We start from the raw sequence: 14,561 nt of genomic DNA on the forward strand, positions 1-14,561 counted from the left end.
ATTCAAAAGAACACAGCTAACAATTCAGTGTTCTAACAGAGAGATTTGATAGAAAGATGGAAGTAATTAAACAAAATCAAGCAGTAATCCTCCAACTGAGAAGTACACTAAGTGAAAATCAAAGTGTGCTAGAGGGCATCAAATAGCAGAACGGGTCACACAGAAGAAGGAATCAGTGAGCTCGAGCACAGGCCAATTGAAAACAAAATTGAATGACAAAAAAGAAAGAAGAAGAATTAAAAGGAATAAAGAAAAACTACAGAAAAATTAAAAATATAAAAAATAAAAAATAAAGAAAAACTACAGAAATGAGTGTAATAGCCAAGTTATTGGGATTCAAAGGGGACTAGAAAATGTCAAGGGGATACAAAGCAAATTCCACAACAGATGCCAGAAATCTTGCCAAACTTAGGGAGAGACACAACAATCCAGGTACAGGAAAGTCAAAAGTTACCATCAGATTAACCCAACCAAATCTATCCCAAGTCATATTGGGATCATGCTCTCTAAAATTAAAAACAAAGAGAGGATTCTCAAAGCTGCAAGAGAAAAAAAAAATTATATAATGTATAGCAGAACAGGAGAATGGGTCCAAATTCTCCTGACTGCAGAATTCTCAGAAGAATCTTTACAGCAGGAGAGAGTGGAATGGAACTTTTACAGTACTGAAAGATAAAAAAAGAAACAAAAATAAAAACATTGTAACCCAAAAATACCATACCCAGCCAAGCTATTACTCATACACGAGGAAGAGATAGACATTCCAAGACAAATAAAAGCTGAAAGAATTTATCACCACCAGACCCTTCTAATAACAAATGCTAAAGAAAGTTATTCAAAATGAATGAAAAATACGGTGTCTGAAGAAAATGTCAGATGGTAGAAAACTCACGGGTTAGGGGCCAGCATTGTGGTGTAGCGGGTAAAGTCACCACCAGCATCCTGCATAGGCGCTGGTTCATATCCCAGCTGCTCCACTTCCAATCCACCTCCTTGATGATGGCCTGGGAAAGCAGTAAAAGATGGCCCAAGAGTCTAGGCCTCTGCCACACATGTGGGAGACCCAGGTGAAGCTCCTGGCTCCTGGCTTTGGCCTGGCCCAGCACTTGTTGTTGTGGCCACCTGGGTAGTGAACCAGCAGATAGAAGACTCTCTCTCTCTCTCCTCTCTCTCTTTCTCTTCCCTCTTTTTGTCTTTCTCTTTATCTCTCTTTGTGTTTCCCTCTCTCTGTCTCTCCCTCTCACTCTGTAACTCTGACTTCCAAGTAAATAAATAAATCTTAAAAAAGAAACTCACTAGTCAAAGTATCCAAACAAATTCAGAATACTTTAAAATTGTAAACATGGTTAGTAAATCATTTATATCATTAGTGTGGAGAATAAAAACATATTAAAATGTTAAGAGATAGGCAATATAATAAGACTTAAAATTTAGCAACAAAAATTCAAAATGTGGGAAGGAATGGAGCAGAAATGCAGAGTTATTTATTAGGATTTCTTAGGTCTTTGTTTTTTGTTACTCTCTTTCCCTATTTTTACAACCAATATTAAGTTGTTACTATATCAAGATAACTTGTTATAACCAAAGGAAGATTTTTATAAGCCTCATGGTAACCATGAAGCCAAAATTGATAACAGATTTATCAACAATAATAAACAAAGAATCAGAATACACCACCAGAGAAAATCATTTAACCACAAATAGACATTGTAAGAGATGGAGAAAAAAAGGGAGTAATTACAATGAAAATACAAAACAAGCATCAATATGGCAGTAGTAAGACCTTAGGTACAAACAGGAAAACAAATCCAGAGCTGTGCATGATATTTTGGCCCATGGTGTCTCAGATTCATTCTTAGGGAACTGAGAGCTTCATCTTCCAAAATGTCAAAGAGATTATGTTATGTCCCAACTCCTGCAACATGAGTGCAGCACACCAGGGTTTGTGGGGAACAATCCATACAGTCATCTGACCTACAACAACAGGCTGGGAGGGAACCCAGGCACCAATAGCTGGGTCATAGCACTCTCTTGTATTATGATTCCAAAACCATATGAACCACCAGATAAGCCACTGATGTCCTACATGCAGTATATCAGAAAAGTCTTAGACAAAGTAAAAGCTCCTAATCATAACCAAAAATTATGGGAGATTGGAAACATTACTTAGGCATGTAGCAAGATCTCACTGATGCATTTAAATGGATATGAAACAGAAAGGTAGAGTACAATAGAAATCTATGAAGGTTGATCATAATTCCTATGCATAGCTTGGTCATACCGATGCAAAAAATCACACAGAAGGTGCTTTAGAGGAAAAGAGTCCAAAGAGACAGTCTCAAATGGAGAAAGGAGAATCAGCATACTGAGGACCCATATGATCATGATGATGGCTTTTCATTGAAGCATACAGCCACTGTCCATTTCCAAAAAAATCACCACCTCATCAGTGAAACCCATGGTAAGAACGTGGCACCAGACATTCGGTCAGTTGTCACAGTAGCTACAATACAAGTCCTTAAATGACAGGTCCAGTTTGTAATGATTGATCAGTAAAAACTAGAAGCTAAACTTCTTCAAATAGATAAATGATGCCAGGAAAAGAAAAGGAAATCCTGGAAAGCACATATTCATTTAACAATGAACTTAAAAGTTTCTGTGGTCTTAAAATAGGAGTATGTTTGAACAAATTTGCAGCTGAAATTTCATAGGCAGAAGAAAAAGTTCATAAAAGGCAGGAGGGGAAGGGCCAGCACTGTGCTGCAGTAAGTTAAAGCCCCAGCGGGCAACTCAGGCATCCCATATTGGCGCCGGTTCGAATCCAGGCAGTTCTGCATCAGATCTGGCTCCCTGCTAATGGGCCTGGGAAAGCAGCGAAGGATGATCCAAGTGATTGAGCTCCTATGCCTGTGTGGGAACCCAGAAAAAGGTCCAGGAACCTGGCTTCAGATTGGCTCAGCTCTAGGCAGCCATTGCTGCCATTTGGAAAGTGAACCAGGCCCCTCTCTGTGTGTGTGTGTGTGTGTGTGTCTCACTCTCTATCTCTGTCTCTCTCTCTCCCTTTCTCTGTAACTCTGTCTTTCAAAATAAATAAAATGAATCTTTTAAAAAAGCATCTTTAAATGGTAAAGTCACTAGTTTAGGGGGCTGACACTGTGGCGTAGTGGGCTAAGCCTCCACATTTGGGGCCAGAATACTGAATACCATATGGGCCCTGGTTCGAATCCCAGCTGCTCCTCTTCCGATCCAGCAAGCTCTCTGCTATGGCCTGGGAAAGCAGTAGAAGATGGCCCAAGTGCTTGGGCCTCTGCTCCCATGTGAGACACCTAGAAGAAGCTCCTGGCTTTGGATAAGCTCAGCTTCGGCTGTTGCGACCATCTCGGGAGTGAACCAGAGGATGGAAGATCTCTCTCTCTCTCTCTCTCTCTCTAATACATAAATAAAATATTTTTTTAAAAAATCACAAGTTTTTTTTAAAGGCAGGAGGTGAAAATGAAGTATCCAAGCAAGCTGAGAGCACTCAGAGCAGTATTATTCCTGAGAAAGAAAAAATGATGAACAAAGCCAAGGGAAAGAAAGATGATAACACACCTTGAAGAAATGACAGAGAGCCAACATAAAGGTGAAAAAGGCATATCTCCTGAGCACAAGGAAAGCAGGCAGGAAAAGGTCAACAGTATGGCTGGGGAAAGAACCAGTGGTAATAACAGTGGAGGAGTCACCAACAGATCCCATACCAGAAACGTTGTGGCACAGCAGGTTAAGCTGCCACCTGCAATATTGGCAACACTCATGGAATGCTGGTTTGAGTTCTGGTTACTCTACTTCCCATCCAGCTCCCTATTGATGCATACTGTGAAAGCAGTGGAAGATGGCCCAAATACTTGGACTCCTGCCAACCCACATGGGAGAACAGGATGGAATTCTTGAATCCTGAATTTGACCTGACTTTTTTCTGGCCATGGTAACCATTGGAAGATCTGTTTCCCCCTTTTTGTCACAGTGCCTTTCAAATAAATAAAATATTTTTTAAAAAGAAGAAAAATGCTACCTTGTTTTTTGTATACTGAATATTTTTCTTTAATAAAAATTGGTTTTGCTTTACAAAAATTACTTTATCTACCAATAGTTACCTTAAATATCATTGGATTAAATTTTCTGATTAAAAGATGTAGAGTGGCAAATACATTTAAAAGATAAAAACAAGACCCAACTAAATGCTGACTTAAAGAAGCTCATTTCACTTACAAGGACACACATAAACTGAAAGCTAAAGGAAAAACAAAATATTCCTTGTAAGTGAAACCCAAAAGACAGCAGTAGTCATACTTCCCAGATAACATGTATTTAATTAAAAGCAATAAAAAGAGACCATGACGCTCATTATATAATGATAAAGCAAGAGAAAATAACACTTGAAAAAATATTTGCATCCGTTATTGGAGTACCCAAATATATAGAGCTAATATTGATAGACATAAAGAGTGATATACTCCAAAACAATAATAGTAGGAAAGTTTCACACTTCATTTTCAGAAATAGAAAATCATCTAGACAGAAAATTAACACAGAAACAGCATAGTAAATCCCACACTAGATCAATTGGACCTAACAGACACTAACTGAATTTTCCAACTGACGATTGCAGAACATATATTCTTCTCAATAATACATAGAAAATTTTCCAGGATAGATCATATGACAGATCACAAAACAAGTATCAACAAATTTAAAAAAATAAAAATCATACCGAGTATCTTTTCTGACCACAATGCAATAAAAGTACAAATAAAAAGAACTTTGGAAACAACAGAAATACACAGAAATTAAATGATTACTTCTAAACAGCCAATGGCTCAAGGCAGAAATTAAGGGGAAAAATTTAAAAATTTATTGAAACAAATGAAAATGGAAACACATAACACCAAAACCTATGAAATATAGCAAAAACAGTACTTTGAAGGAAGTTACAGTAGTAAAAGCCCACATCCCCCCAAAAAAGTCAAATAAACTACTATCACTGCACCTCAAGGAACTAGAAGAATAATACATCCAAAGCCGGTAGAAGGAAAGAAATAAAACTCAAAGTACAAACAAATGACATATAAACAAAAATGCAAAAAAAACCAAAAGAGTTGACTCTGAAAATAAACAAAATAGATAAATATGTAGCTAGACTAGCCTAGAAAAAAGAGAGAAGATTCAAATATATAGAATCAGAGATGAAAATAGAAACATTACAACTGACACCACAGAAATAGGAAGGATTGTTAGAGATTATCACGAACAACTGTATGACAACAAATCTAACAATCCAGAAGACATGGACACATTCTTGGATGCATGCACCTCACCAAGACTGAATCATGAGGAAACAGAATATCTAAACAGGCCAGTGAAGACTAGCAAGATTGATTAAATAAAATATCTCCTATCAAAGAAAAGACCAGGACCAGATGGTTTCATTGCTGAATTCTACCAAACATTTAAATAACAATTAACATGAACCCATGTTAAATTATTTCACAATATAAAAGAAGAAAGACTTCTTTCAAATTAATTCTAGGAGACTAGCATTAGCTTGATACCAAAACTAGACAAAGACACTTAAAAAAGAAAGAGAGAGGGAGAGAGGGAGAGAAGAAAGCAAGCTATGAATGCAACCTAATGAACATATATGCAGAAATCTTCAACAAAATACTAGTAAATTGAATCCAACAACACATTAAAAAGATTATTCACAACGATCAAGTGGGATTCATCCCAAAGATGCAAGGATTGTTCCACATATGCAAATCATTAAATGTGATACTACACATAAACAGAATGAAGGACAAAAATCATATGATTATCTCAATAGGTGCAGAAAAGTCATTTGATAAAATTCAACATGATACATGATAAATTCATGATTAAAAACTCTAACCAAATTAGGTATAGAAGTATATCTCAACATAATAAAGGCCAAATATAACAAGCCATCAGCTCACATTATATTGAATGCGAGAAAATTGAAGTCTTTCTCTTTAAGATCTCAAACAAGACAAGAATGCCCACTTTTACCATTTTTATGCAGCATAGTACTGGAAATCCTAGCTAGAGTTGTTAGGCAAGAGACAGAAATATAGAGTATCAGAATGTCACTGTTTGCAGATGCCATGCTCTTATATATAAAAAACCTCAAAGAATCCATCAAAATGCGTTAGAGTTATACAAACATTCAGTAAAGTTGTAGGGAACAATGTTAATGTAAAAAAATCAGTAGCATTATTATATACCAATACTGAATCACCTGAAAAATAGAAATCAAGAAATCCATCTCATTTCGAGTAGCTACCAAAAAAGGTCTGAAAATAAATTTAATCAAAGAGGAAAAAGATCTACAAATTGAAAACTATAAATCATGGATTAAAATGGAAGAGGCTACAAAGAAATGGAAAACATCCTGTGTTCAAGGATAGGAAGAATCAATATTCTTAAAATGTGCATATGTACCCAAAGCGATTTACAGATTCAATCTAATCCTTATCAAAATTGCAATAACATCTTTCACAGAACTAGAAAAAAAAATGCTAGTAAAATTTGTATGGAACCACAAAAGACCCTGGATACAAAAAGCAATCTTGACCAAAAAGAACAAAGCAGGAGCCAACTTTAAAATACATTAGAGGGGGGTCAGGCTGTGGTGCCAGCATGCCCTATGGGCACTGATTGGAGTCTTGGCTGCTCCACTTCCAATCCAGCTCTCTGCTATGGCCTGGGAAAGCAGTAGAAGATGGCTCAAGTCCTTGGGGCCCTGCACCTACTTGGGAGACCTGGAAGAAGTTCCTGGCTCCTGGCTTTGGGTCGGCCCAGCTCTAGACATTGAGGCCAACTGGGGATTGAACCAGAGGATGGAAGACCTCTCTTTCTCTCTCTCTCTCTCTCTGCCTCTCCTCCTCTCTCTGTGTAACTCTGACTTTCAAATAAATAATAAATCTTTTTAAAAATACATTAGAGAGACTGGCATTGTGGTGTAGTGGATTAAACCGTAACCTGCAATGCCAGCATCTCCTACAGGCACTGATTTATGTCCTGACTGCTCTGCTTTTTACCCAGCTTCCTGCTAATGTGCCTGAGAAAGCAGCAGAAGATGGCCTAAGTTCTTGGACTCTTGCATCCAAGTGGGAGGCCTGGAAGAAGTTCCTGGCTACTGGCTTTAGCCTGGCCTAGTCCCAGCCACTGTGGCCATTTGCTTAAAGCAGTGGATGCAAAATCAAACTCTCTCTAATTAATCAAATCTCCCTCTGTAATTCTGCCTTTCAAATAAATAAATAATTTTTTTAAAGTTTAAAAATATATTAGAAATCTATAATAATTAAAACAGTATGATATTTAAAAAAACATATCCATAGATCAATGGAATATAATAGAGACCTTAAAAGCAAATCTAGGGGCTGGCGCTGTGGCACAGCGGTTTAAAGGCCTGGCCTGAAGCGCCAGCATCCCATATGGGCGAAAGTTCTAGTCCCAGCTGCTCCTCTTCCGATCCAGCTCTCTGCTAATGACCTGGGAAAGCAGTAGAAGATGGCCCAGGTCCTTGGGCCCCTGCACCTGCATGGGAGACCTGGAAGAAGCTCCTGGCTCCTGGCTTCGGATTGGCGTAGCTCCGGCCGTTGCGGCCATCTGGGGAGTGAGCCAGAGGATGGAAGATCTCTCTTTCTGTCTCTACCTCTCTCTGTAACTCTGTTTTACAAATAAAATAAAATAAGTATTTTTAAAGAAAGCAAATGTATAGCCAACTGATCTTATACAAGGTGCTAAGAACGAGTATTGGAAAATGATAATTTTTTTCTTTTTTTTTTAATTTTTGACAGGCAGAGTGTACAGTGAGAGAGAGAGAGACAGAGAGAAAGGTCTTCCTTTGCCGTTGGTTCACCCTCAAATGGCCGCCGCGGCCGGCGCACCACGCTGATCCGATGGCAGGAGCCAGGTGCTTCTCCTGGTCTCCCATACGGATGCAGGACCCAAGGACTTGGGCCATCCTCAACTGCACTCCTGGGCCACAGCAGAGGGCTGGCCTGGAAGAGGGGCAACTGGGACAGAATCCGACACCCTGACCGGGACTAGAACCCGGTGTGCCAGCGCCGCTAGGTGGAGGATTAGCCTATTGAGCCGTGGCGCAGGCCAATGATAATCTTTTTAAGCAACAGTGCTGAGAAAATTGGATATCCAATGTAGAATAATGAAACTAGTTCTTAATCTTTTTCCATATACAAAAATCAACTCAAAATGTGTTAAGCACCTAAATATAAGACTTGAAAGTACTAGAAGAAAATATACAGTGAAAAATTCAGGGCATTGAAATTTCTAGGATTTTCTGGATCAGACCCCAAAAGCATAGAGAATAAAAGCAAAACTGAATAAATGGGATTTTGTCAAACCAAATAACTTATGCACTTAAAAGGAAAAAAAAATCAGCAGAGTGAAATGGCAACCTGAAGAATGGAAGAAAATATTTGCAAGATACACATTTCATAAGGGGTAACATCCAGAATATTAAAGAACTAAGGTAAATAGCAAATAAATTTAAAAAATCCAATAAAAGAAACAGTAGATCTAAACAGATATTTCTCTTTTTTTAAAAAAAAAGATTTATTTATTTATTTGAAAGACAGAGTTAGAGAGGGGAGACAGAGAAAGAGATCTTCGATCTGTTGGTTCATTCCCAAAATGGCCACAACAGCTGGAGTTGGGCTGATCTGAAGCCAGGATCCAGGAGCTTCTTCCAAGTCTCCAATGTGGGTGCAGGAGCCCAAGGACTTGGGCCTCCAAATCTCCAATGTAGGTGCAGGGACCCAAAGATTTGGGCCATTTTCCACTGCCTTATCAGGCATATTAGAAGGGAGCTGGATCAGAAGTGGAGCAGCCAGGACTCGAGCCAGTGCCTATATGCAATGCTGGCATTGTAGGCCGGCCCCATAAACAGACATTTCTTTAAAGGAAGACATGCAAATGGCCAAGAGGTACCTGAAAAAAAATTCAATATCACCTATCATCAGAGAAATGAATATCAAAACCACAATGAGATACCACCTCACATCAGTCAGCTAGCTATTATCAAAAAGACAAAAGATAACAGGTGTTGGTGAGGATGTAGAGAAAAGAGAACAATAAATACGGTTGTTGAGAATGTAAATTAGTACAGCTATTGTGGGAAAGAGTGTGGAGTTTCAAAAAAAAAAAAAAAGAACTGCCATAATATCCAGGAATCCCACTACTGCCATATATCCATGGGGAATTAAATCCATGTTTATTGTAACACTAGTCACAATAGCCAAGAAATGGAAACAACCTAATTAGCCATCCATGGCTGAGTGGATAAAGAAAATGCAGTATATATACACAACAAATATTGCTCAACCATAAAAAGTGAAATCTTATTATTTGCAACAAGACGGATGGAACTGGAAGTCATGATTTTTTTAACTATAAAAAGGATTTACTTCATTATGACGTTAAGTGAAATAATCCAAGCACAGAAAGTAAAATATGACATGATCTCACTCTTTTTTTTTATTTTATTTGACAGGTAGAGTTATAGACAGTGAGAGAGAGAGAGACAGAGAGAAAGGTCTTCCTTCTGTTGGTTCACTCTTCAAATGGCCGCTATGGCCAGCGCTGCGCCGATCCGAAGCCAGAAGCAAAGGGCTTCTTCCTGGTCTCCCATGCGGGTGCAGGGACCCAAGCACTTGGGCCATCCTCCACTGCTTTCCCAGGCCACAGCTGAGAGCTGGACTGGAAGAGGAGCAACCAGGACTAGAACCCGGCGCCCATATGGGATGCCGGTGCTGCAAGGCAGAGGATTAACCAAGTGAACCACGGCGCCGTCCCCAATCTCATTCTTCTATGAAGTCTGAAAAATAGATCATCTCACAGAAGTTAAAAATACAATATGGTTACAAGAGGTTGGAGAGGAAAATGGGGATTAACAGATGGGGAAAGGTCGATTGATGAGTACTGTGTCATAACTAGATAGGAGTAGAAAATTCTGGCATACTCTCCCACAGTAGCATGACTATAAACAATGTTAATGTACTGTGTATTTTTTATTTAAAAAACTGGAAATAGCATTATGGGTGGTTTCACTATAAAGGAAAGTTTAATGCTTAAAAGGATAAATATATTTACTCCGGACATTACACAATGTATACATGTAACATCACATAGTACACTCTAAATACACAGAATTTCGTATGTCTCTTAAACTTTTAATAAAACATTTAAAAGAAAAGAAAAAGAGAAACTGCTTACATAAAAATGTTCATGGGAAATGTGTAATATGAACAAATTATGCATTTTTAAAAATATATATCAAAACAAAGTTATTTTTAAAATATTTTTCCACAAACTTTTTGAAGTTCTGTTGTATTGTTGCATCATTAATTATTCCAAAGGTTTATTAATCTTTAGAAAGAGACACATCTTTAGGGTGCCAGTGCTGTGGTATAGTAGGTTAAGCCTCTGCCTGTAGTGTGGCATCCCATATGGGCGCTGGTTCGAGTCCCGGCTGCTCCATTCTGATCCAGCTCTCTGCTAACGGCCCAGGAAAGCAATGGAAGATGCCCCAAGTCCTTGGGCCCCTGCACCCACTTGGGAGACCCAGAAGAAGCTCCTGGCTCCTGGCTTCAGATCAGCTCAGCTCTGGCAGTTGTGATCATTTGGGTAGTGATCCAGAGGATGGAAAACCTCTCTCTCTGTCTTTCCCTCTCTATCTGTAACTCTACCCTCAAATAAGTAAATAAAATCCTTTTTTTTAAAAAAAGAGGCAAGTCTATTACATCTTGTCTGAACTAGAAGTTTAATTTATATTTTGAAAGCATCACTTTGGTAGTCCCTTGCAATTGATTATATAGTATCTATTGAAGGTGAATAGGGGGATGTGAGGAAAGTAAGCAGAACACTACTACTAGAGTAAATTAGATAACAGCTGGTTGTGTTTTAAACTGGAGTGGTTGCAAAGGAGATGGCAACAAATGAATTAATTAAAGATATCTTGGAGATAAAAGAGATTCATTGACTGTTGATGCTGAGAATTTCCGGTATGAGCAATTGAATAGATGGTAGTGTCACTTAACTGTCAAAAATAATTCCTTACATTCCTACTTGGAGCAAACGCACCACAAAAATAGATCTCTTTCTGAAATACACAGGCTCTAAGCTTCCATTCCTTGACCTGGGGCAGGATTACACACTCAGAACATGCCCTATCCTACTTACCATTCCCAGTCTCCTGATGCATGCAAATTACAGCCATTAATTAACTGAAGTCTCCAGAACGTACTTGGTTTTCATTAACCTCCACATTAATACAGGCCAAAAGTGTTCTGCTGCTGCTAGGTTCATTGATTCTGCAATTGATTAAATATTCTACTGACACTTGGATAACAAGCAATCTAACCCTTTCCACTCCCTCTTACATTTCTGAGATTTCCAGTAAAGCTATCTAGAAAGCCACTGACCATTAAACTAAAATGAATTATAGGTTTTTTTGCCTGTGTTTCCCATCCATCTTTCAATTTTATATAGCCAATGAACACCAGCACTGTGGGTTTCTGCAGGTGATCTGCAAGGATTGCCAACAAGGTGAACAAGTTGCTGTGAAGACAGGGAAATTGGAAAAAATAGGTGTGAAAAAGATGGAGATCAGTGAAGGTTTCCAAGATATAGGAGGATGGAAAAGGTAACATAGATGAATACTTGAATCCCTACCTAACTTCTAGGTGAATAGGCTTAGATAAAATTACTTAATCTTCAGGAGTGTTTGTTACTCAAATGTAAAAAGAGTAGCACCCTACTAGAACTGAAAAAAGTCAAATTCAATTGAAAAGTGCAATGCTTTGTAAAGTGTAAATCATTATGCATTTAAGTTATCATCTTACTCTCCCTGATGCCTCTTAAATTCTCCACTTACCATGAGGAACAGTATTATGGATTCTGTAGTAGGGTGATCCATCTTACCTCATCCTTATTATACTTATCTGTACTCATCTGTACAAGGTTTCACAGAGGCTCAAATTCACACATGACAAAAGAAAATTGCCATAAACTACAGCAGTTATAGAGGAAATCACTTTCTCCTGTAAAGAGGCCCCCCAGACAAGTAGAGCTCTTATATTCCTACTGCCATAAAAGGGTCCACCAGATATGTACCCACCTCTCCTTGCCCATTGTATAGGTCGGAGTCTAGTCTCAGCCTTCTACTTCCCTCTGGATTTTCTCCCTGGCATTCAGAAAAATGTACCACCTATGAGATACCTCCTTTTCTAGGATAGCACCCTTTGAGACTTCTGAGACGGCATCCAAAGCACAAATCTATAGGTTCCACAAAGATAGGCAGACCCATAAGAGGACCTCTTACGCTCCAAGTGTTTTGTGGTACAGTCATTCATATCTCCCAGAAACTGTAGGGACCATCAAAATCACCAAATTCAGCCTTTTGGTTTATAATAAGTACTTTAATGGAAAGTATTTGTTGCCTAAAATGCAGACAGGCCACTTAACACTCCCTTCAGTGTTATTATGTAGGAACTTTTAGGACTGGTTTACTGAGGAGCTTCTGGCTCCAGAGTTTGTGGGTACTCATGGCAGCAACAACCCAACCACTCCCTTATCCAAAGTATTTCACTGCCAAGGAGAATCAAAATACAATTTGGAGTCCAAATTCCCACTCTACTTCTATTTCCCCTTTAGGCCTATGTGCTTGGTCCTTAGTTTATTTGTGGGTTATCTTCACATCTCACTTGACCTCAGTTCAAAGTGAATTTACCTAGGTTCTGGAGAGCAGCAGAAAGCTAATCAATGAGTTTTTCCCTTGGTACCTGCTTTTAGAAAAGGATCAGTTTCTGAGAATTTGAAGATTTTCTGAGTGTTGCGGGGGTGACATGATCTAGCTGTTGAAATTTGTGATGTAGGGTGCTAGGAAACACTCCCAGGTGCCCTAGTGGGACAAAGAAACTAAATAAAAAGTGAAAGTATATAATCTCCATGTAAATAAATAAGGGAAGACATAGCCATATGATTTTGGTTCTCTCCTCTGCTTCTTCACCACCCATATCCCTCTGATGGGGTACTAGCATCTAGTCCATGGCTTCCTTAGGAGTGCATTCCAGATGTGCATCCTGAGCATATTTCCAGGCTCCAGCTGTTACTGCTTGAGAGACAGAAGTTTGAAGCTGTCATCCAGGATAGATCGCCTGTTGCGCCGCAGCTTTCTCTGCCGATGCTGGTACCAGACCACACCACCAAGAGCCAGAGCAATAAGCAGGAGGATGAAACCCATGGCAATCAAAACAGAAGCCAGCATTTCAACATCCTTTATGGGGATCTCCATGCCCAGCATCCTCACTTTGCCTTCTCCAGTGTCTCTGAAAATCAATGCTGAAATGAAGGAAGAGGAAAATGAATACGCTGGTACAAAGAATACTCAAAAGGGTCTCTTCTTGCAATCATCTCCTGGAGAAACACGTGCATCCAAATAGAACAGCAGATCTTTACCAATCCTTCAAGAAAACAGCTGATAAACATAGTTTGATAGGTTAGAGAGAGAGAAAAAACATGTTCCAGCTGGAAGGGTTCTTGAGAATCACTGAGGCTGCAATCTGCCCATGGCAATGGCTAAGACTGAGTGTGATGATGTTTGATACATTTCCTCAAATATCTAAAAGCTTGTGATGCAGAAAAAAATGAATTAAATCTGATCTACATGGCTTCAGAGGGTAGAACTGGAAGAAATATGGGAAACACCAGAAATCAGTTTGACTCATTCATCCAGTTTATTAGTGCTCATTTTGAATATTAGACCATGACAATAGCTTGCCACTGTACTGTCCAGGCTCTCACTTCTGTGGATCATATTAACACTGATGTCACAGAGATATTTCCAACTGAAATGATAGTATTAGTTCCTAACATACAAAAATTTAATTGTCCCCAGTTTATTTGAAGAGTCAAGTTCAAATTTTTAAGCCAGACATTCCAACTCTCACAATCAAGCTCTAGCCTACCTTTGCGGCCTTACCTGCTACTCTCTTCAGTCACAGTAACTCACTTTTATTGTCCATAACAGGTGATTCTCTTTCAAGCTTCTAAGTCTTTACGTAAATGCATTTTCCTCCTACTCCTAATATGTCTAGCTTCAGCTTAAATGCTACATGTCTCTGCAAAGTTTTCTTCAATTTGGTTTGACAAGGAATGGCCCTTTCCTCTGTTTTCTCAAAGTGCCTACTCTTTGTATTCCCATAATTGCTTATTATGTGACCTTGGGCTACGTGACCTAACATCTCACTTCCTGCTTAAACTTCAGTTTCATCTTTTATAAGATAGGTATACCTAACACAGAAGCTTATTGCCAAGTTCAAGTGAGTTCACATTTACAAAACATTCAGCATAACAGCTGGAAGATAATAAGAATACAACAAATATTAACTGTTACTGTTCATCACTTTGGTAAAACACATAGCATCCAACACAGCAATTATTGTTTCTGTATCTTATCCCGTTTTTAGACACCAGAAAGTAGT

The 14,561-nt window shown here is 38.7% G+C and overlaps 1 protein-coding gene and 1 pseudogene across 6 annotated transcripts in view; one reads left to right on the top strand and one right to left on the bottom strand.

Moving 5' to 3' along the window:
- The first annotated feature begins 1,903 nt into the window (after positions 1 to 1,903).
- LOC133752744 (SWI/SNF-related matrix-associated actin-dependent regulator of chromatin subfamily E member 1-like) lies at positions 1,904 to 11,726 on the top strand (annotated as a pseudogene).
- A 1,460-nt stretch (positions 11,727 to 13,186) lies between these two features.
- HEPH (hephaestin) overlaps positions 13,187 to 14,561 on the bottom strand; it is a 77,623-nt gene continuing 76,248 nt past the window's right edge. For all 6 annotated transcript variants that reach the window (XM_062183492.1, XM_062183493.1, XM_062183497.1 and 3 more), the window contains one exon: positions 13,187 to 13,419. In XM_062183492.1, the coding sequence (XP_062039476.1) occupies positions 13,187 to 13,419 (233 nt within the window). The remainder of the gene's footprint in view (positions 13,420 to 14,561) is intronic.

The sequence above is a fragment of the Lepus europaeus genome, chromosome X (genome assembly GCF_033115175.1).
Source record: "Lepus europaeus isolate LE1 chromosome X, mLepTim1.pri, whole genome shotgun sequence".
NCBI lineage: Eukaryota > Metazoa > Chordata > Mammalia > Lagomorpha > Leporidae > Lepus > Lepus europaeus.